Source organism: Spermophilus citellus, assembly GCF_964194105.1.
Source record: "Spermophilus citellus genome assembly, chromosome: 2".
Taxonomy (NCBI): Eukaryota; Metazoa; Chordata; class Mammalia; order Rodentia; family Sciuridae; genus Spermophilus; species Spermophilus citellus.
In genome coordinates, this window is record NC_138183.1 from 195,345,324 (window position 1) to 195,351,915 (window position 6,592).

General features: G+C 48.1%; 1 protein-coding gene across 4 annotated transcripts in view; it reads left to right on the plus strand.

Moving 5' to 3' along the window:
• Window positions 1-5,854, plus strand: part of CLPB (ClpB family mitochondrial disaggregase) — a 141,597-nt gene extending 135,743 nt beyond the window's left edge. For 2 of the 4 annotated variants that reach the window (XM_081282334.1, XM_081282333.1), the window contains 5 exons: window positions 1,357-1,513; window positions 2,353-2,426; window positions 2,589-2,708; window positions 2,893-2,997; window positions 3,388-3,697. In XM_081282334.1, coding sequence (XP_081138460.1) covers window positions 1,357-1,513; window positions 2,353-2,426; window positions 2,589-2,708; window positions 2,893-2,997; window positions 3,388-3,636 — 705 coding nt within the window. In that variant the 3' untranslated portion in view covers window positions 3,637-3,697. Of the gene's footprint in view, window positions 1-1,356; window positions 1,514-2,352; window positions 2,427-2,588; window positions 2,709-2,892; window positions 2,998-3,387; window positions 3,698-4,336 lie in introns of those variants that run through there. The other 2 variants (XR_014020667.1, XM_081282332.1) reach the window with 2 other exon arrangements.
• Window positions 5,855-6,592: the final 738 nt, after the last annotated feature.

Consider the following 6,592-nt stretch of genomic DNA (forward strand, 5'->3'; position numbering starts at 1 on the left):
CTCTGAGCTTCAGTTTCTTTTCAGAGGTCATAACTCATCTTCCTCCAAGGATGGTTATGAGGATTTAGGGATTCAGCAGGTAGGTGTTGAACAACTACCCTGTGCCCAGCACTGTCCTGGGACACAGAGGTGTTCCCAGCCTCTGCCCTAAAGGAGCAACTTTCTAATAGATGATAAAATAGTGCACTGAAAGCACCAAGAAGAGCACCTGTGACAACAGAAGTGCCCTGTTGGTGCTCACCCTTGGCACTCAATTGCTTCCTCTCAACCAGTTCCTGATCATCACTGTCAGTACTGTCCAGAGCTATTGTACAGTGATGCCCTTGAGCTTTGCTGAGTGGGCAGGGCTCTGTCACCTTGACCTTATTGGTTACAGAACCATGTTCTTGTATAGTTCTTCATCTTCTCTCTGCCATTTGCTCTCTTTTCTTGGTGCATCTATCTCAGTACAGATGCCATCTTCTCTGTCACTTCTTGAAAGTGCTAAACATTCCAAGGGAATGTCCCAAGGTGGTTAAAGTAGAAACCTAATTTGCTTTCCCTCTGTCAGGATGGAGGATGGCTCCAAGGACATATCAATTAATTTATTATACATCATCTGCTCTGGCCACATGCACAGCATGGTGTACTGAGGTGATTTCACATCTAGTCCTCACAGTCACCCTCTTAAGATTCCCACCCTTGGGCTGGGGATGTGGCTCAGGCGGTAGCGCGCTCGCCTGGCATGCGTGCGGCCCGGGTTCGATCCTCAGCACCACATACCAACAAAGATGTTGTGTCCGCCGAGAACTAAAAAATAAATATTAAAAAAAAAATTCTCTCTCTCTCTCCTCTCTCTCTCTTTAAAAAAAAAAAAAAAAAAAAAAAGATTCCCACCCTTGAACTCCTGCAGTGACCTGGGCTTTCCTTCTTATTGTGATTGTTCATTTCCTGGGTCTCGGCTTCTCTAGACAGGGAGCTTGCTAAAGTCGCAGTGAGTCCCCAGTACCCAACAGAGCCTGCCCAGAGTGGGATTCTGATAGTGAGATGGGTGGGGAATCAGACTGACTTCTGGATGCCAAAGCTAGTTGGGCACCCTGAGATGTCTATAAGCAGGTGCTATCTTGCCTAGGGGTGCTCTCAGAGGAGCAGATGCTGCCCGAGGCAGTGAGCACTGTTACCAGGCTGTGAGTCCAGTGCCCAGAGAACCCAGAGTGGGGAGCAGCTAACCTTCAGGGTGGGAGGCAGCTGACCTTCAGGGTGGGAGGCAGCAACACAGGGTTCTGGGGGAGTGTTCTGGAGAACAAGAGTACTGAGGGCACTAAAGCCTGTCCGGGCTTGCAGCTCCCTCACCATACCATCCCCATTCCTTCCCAGGGCCGACTGACAGATGGGAAGGGGAAAACTATTGACTGCAAGGATGCCATCTTCATCATGACCTCCAATGTGGCCAGTGACGAAATTGCACAGCACGCATTGCAGCTGAGGCAGGAAGCTTTGGAGATGAGCCGGAACCGCATCGCTGAAAACCTTGGTATGGTGTATAACCTGAGCTGTATGGGCAAGTAACCTGAGCACCGGCACTTCTGGGACAAGGGTAGGATTGAAGTCCTAGTAGGCAGCAGACACCAGGCACCATGTCATAGAGTAGAGGGGGACAGACAAAGAGTGCCCCACTCAGGAAAGCCCCAAATCTTGCCAGATGTGGTAGCACACACAGCCTAGCTACTTGGAAGGCTGAGGCAGGAGGAACACAAGTTTGAGGCCAGCTTTAGCAGCTTAGTGAGATCCTGTCTCAAAAAATAAAAAGAGCTGGGGATATGGCTCAGTGGTAGAGTACTTCTGGGTTCAGTCTCCAGTACCAAAAGAAAAAAGGAAGAAAGAAAGCCCCAAATCTCCTGGGTGATAGGAAGGCTCCAGACAGAGGATTGGACAGAGGCAGCCAGGGTGAGGGACAGAAGGGAGCCAGAGTCTCAAACTCAACAGTTAAGACCCTGAGGAACAGTAAGTCAGAAGCTACACAGAAGTGGGCACAGCCTTTTTCAGCCAGTACAGCTCCCCACATTAGAGGGTCCTAGAGCACCCAGCAAGCAAGAGGCTCTACCTCTCACCTTTCCATTCAGGATAAGTCCTGTTGCCACTTTCTTCAGAGTCAGAACTCAAGCCTTGACCCTGATTTCTGTCCTTCCCCATCACCTGCAACTCCCACTTGAGAACCCTGGAGCTTTATAACACTCAAGAGCTAGAAGTACCTCTGGAGGTGAGGAGACCACACCAAGGGCCAGCCAGCCTTAGTGACCAGGATCTCATAGGTATAGTCCCCAAAGTTCCCTGAGTGTGGGAAGTAAGCAGTTCATGATTCTGTCTCTGCAGGAGACGTCCAGATGAGTGACAAAATCACCATCTCAAAGAACTTTAAGGAGAACGTGATTCGCCCCATCCTGAAAGTAAGAGTGTTTCTTGGCGCTGGAGCCTAGGGCTGGGGGAGCAGGGCCTCAACCATAGCAAATAGACGGAAGCCACTCTGTTTCCCAGTGGGGTCCAGAAATTTTCCTGTGCCTGCCTTCCCAGGCCACTGAGTTCATCCTGCCCCTACCCTGGCCCTACAGGCTCACTTCCGGAGAGATGAGTTTCTTGGACGGATCAATGAGATCGTGTACTTCCTTCCCTTCTGCCACTCAGAGCTTATCCAGCTAGTCAACAAGGAACTGAACTTCTGGGCCAAGAGAGTAAGAGGGGACTGCCCATGGGTGGGGAAGGGACATCTGTCCACTGGAACTCTGGAGGGAACACTTGGTGTGGGGCCAGTAGCCCTGGGGCATACTATCTTTCACAGTCCTGGGCCGCAGGCCAGTGTAGTGAGAGATGGAAAGCAAGCGCCACACGCAGACAGGCCTCTCTGATCCATTTCAGGCCAAACAAAGGCACAACATCACACTGCTGTGGGACCGTGAGGTGGCAGACGTGTTGGTTGATGGCTACAACGTGCACTATGGTGCCCGCTCCATCAAACATGAGGTGAGCACAGGAGCCTGAGAGAAGGGAGGCACCTCCACCTCTTCCTCCCCAGTACTCTCCAGACCCAATGCCTGGGCCCCCTGCTGCTGGAGTGGGCGATACCCAGAGCTGATGCCCCTTCAGAACCAGAAATACTGAAACTCCTATCTGGAGGATGGCCAAGCATGAACCCTGCCTGAAGCAGGGGACTGGGAGCCTCAGTAACTGACAGCAGTGTACCTTTAGCACAATCCTGCAGGGTAGATGTTGATACCCCACTTTGCAGATGAGAAAATTGAGGCTTAGAGAAGGTCTCTGACTTGCCCAAGCAAATGGTAGATACCGGCTGCAGGCCACAGACTGGGCACAGTCTGAGACAGTGACAACCACTTCACCTGCCACCACCTGCAGGTAGAACGCCGTGTGGTGAACCAGCTGGCGGCAGCCTATGAGCAGGACCTGCTGCCCGGGGGCTGTACTCTACGCATCACTGTGGAGGACTCAGACAAGCAGCTCCTCAAGAGCCCTGATCTGCCCTCACCCCAGACAGAGAAGCGTCCACCCAAGCTGCGACTGGAGATCATCGATAAAGACAGCAAGACCCACAAACTGGACATCCGGGCACCACTCCACCCTGAGAAGGTGTGCTATACAATCTAGCATCCACCTGTATGTGCCCTGAACATCCAATAAAGACCCCTTGCTGTGGCGTGGCAACTGACCTAGCCTCCCCTCATGCCTCTCCCTCTCTCTGCCAAGCCTAAGGGCTGTTTACCTCCTTTACAGACCTGGAAGACCCATCCTTTGTCCCAGTCCTGAAGTAGGAATCCTGCCTACCTGCCCTCTGTGGGCCCAAAATCTGCTAAAAAGTCTTAAGAGAGAAGATACCTCTCTAACCCCTTCAAGGCAAGATGCAAGGGAGGTCCCTCTTTGTCCTTCAGCATGATCCCCATTCCCTGTAGTCACTGGAACTGTATCAGTGTTCCCAAAAGCTCAGAAGTATGGCAGCAAAAAACAGATCTGGCTGAAAGAAGACAAGGACCAGAGCCCCTTGATTCAGAGTTTTCTGATTTCCAACAGTTTCTGTCTTAGGGAGCCATTTTGCACGGTAGCCTGCCATCCTCTGCTGGTACTTGTGCGGCTCAATCCCCAGAATGTCTCCACTGGGAGTGACAAAAAGTGCAGAGGCCCAGGCACAGATGGTTGCAATTTAGTCTATAGCTCCTTCTTTCCCATGCTTTGAAATTCTAAGGCAGAGACCCATAAAATTTACCCCTTTCCACTGCCATATCACACCCACCGTTCCTCCCTACCCCATGTCCTGGATCAAGCCACACTGCTTTTCTATCCTTGGGACTAGGCCAGTGGAAGGCACCACTAGGCGACCTGACTCGTTCATTATCCTGCTCTACTCTGGGACTGGACAGGAGTATCCGATGACCATGTAAGTTCCTAGAGCTCTCCTCCAGGAAACCAACAACCTAGACTCTGGGAAGCTGCAGGGGGAGAGAGTCATAAAACCATTCTTAATTACCAAAACCAGGAAATTAACCTTGCTACAGTACTTCTAACTGATCTACAGACATTTGAATTTTGCCAGTTTTCCATGCAGGTGCCCACAGATTTTGCCTCACTTAGAGCTGTTGTCCCAGCTAAATGAGCCTGGAATAAACCTGCAGTTAATTCAGTCTACTGTTAGTCACTGAGCAGATAGACAGTCTGATAGACAGTCTGGACACATTTGTAAAATGGAGGGCATTCTACAAATCTGCCATGTTTCAACCCAGTTTGGCAGAATGCAGCAAGGCCTGATGCATCCCTGGGCACCCCCTGCAGTAGCCACCACTGGTAACCATTCCGTTCACCCTCCCCTGCTGCCTGGGGGCTGTACTCTGCACATTACTGTGGAGGACTCAGACAAGCTGCTCCTCAAGAGCCCTGAACTGCTGGCATGTAGTGTTAGCTAGTTTCTTTCAGGAAGCAAAAATGGAGGCAAAAATCAAAGTGCCTTGGGTGATGGGAAAATGACATAGCATGGTCTGAAGCTGTCAGAAACGAGGGCCCAGGCCCCAGCACATGCTCTGGTAGTCACCAGCTAACCCCTTGGAGCCACATCTGCTGCTCCCTACCTCAGTGACTGCTATTCTTTCGTTGTTTTTTACTTTTTGTTTTGAAATAATTTTAAACTTAGAGAAAGCTGCAAAAATGGTAGAGTTCTCATGCCTTTTACCCGTTTCTTCTAATATTAACATCTCATACTACAGTTACCAAAACCAGGAGATTAACATTGCTACAGTATTACTGATAGGCAGACATTTGAATTTTGAGAATTTTCTCTCAGTGTCCTTTTTCTGTTCCAGGATCCAATCCAGGACATCCCACATGGCATTTTATTGTCATGTTTCCTTCATTTTCACCAACTGTGACAGTTCCTCCATCCTCCTTAGTCTTTGACCTTGACACTTTTGAAGAGTCCTGGCCAGTTCTTTTGTAGAATGTCCTTTGATTTGGGTTTGCCTAATAATTTCACTTGATTTCATCAAGGATCTACATTTTTGGCAAGATGCTCACAGAAACAAGGTTGTACCCACCTAGCAGCAGGTCGTATTACTTTAATTGTAAGGCTAAAGTGGTGTGTGAATTTGCAGGCTGGAGCTGTAGAGCTGCTTGTCCAGCATGCATGAGGGCTTGGGTTAAATTCCCAGCACCGCCAAAAAAAATAATAATAATAATAATTATCATATGTAATACACACATATGTGTAATTATAGAGAAAAGTATAATTATATAGAAAATTATATACAAGGGGAATATGAATTTCCCCCTTAAATTAATAAAAATCTTTTGTCTTATTTATCCTTGGAGTTTTGTCTACAGATTTTAACATCTTTCTCAATGGTTCTTGCTTATCACAAATATAAATGTTGTTTTTGCCTAATGATCAATTTTTCTTCATCATCTATATTTATTAATCAGTGTTCTTTTGTAAGGAAGAACCCAATAATTTATGTCAGTATGAGCTAGTAGACACTAGTTTTATTCTGTGGATTACAGTACTAACAGAGCATATGTTGTTGGTCAAGTTGGCCATTTGGCCATTAAGAACTCCTTCAAGTTGTTTCAACATTGCTTCCACATTTTTTGAGCACTTCCTCTCTTTCTGGTACAAGATGTTCCAGGCTCACTCACATTTTCCCTTTCCCAGCCCTGACATTAACCACTTCTCCAAGAAGCTCCCAGTTTCCTTTATTCTTGAATAAACCAGATGGTTACTTGGTACTTAGATACCAAGTTCTGGCCGGGCACAGTGGTGCACGCCTATAATTCCCGCAGCTCTGGAGACTGAGGCAGGAGGATCACGAGTTTAAAGCCAGCCTCAGCAATTTAGTGAAGCCCTAAGCAATTCAGCAAGACCCTGTCTCTAAACAAAATAATTTAAAAAGGGCTAGGGATATGGCTCAGTGGTTGAGCGCCCCTAGGTTCAATTCCTGGTACCAAAAAAAAAAAAAAAGAAATCAAGGTCTGGACACGGGGTATACACATTACTAGTTGAGTGTCATTGTGTCTATGCCCTCTCAGCAGACACAGCTCAGAAATCTATGTATGTTACCACATG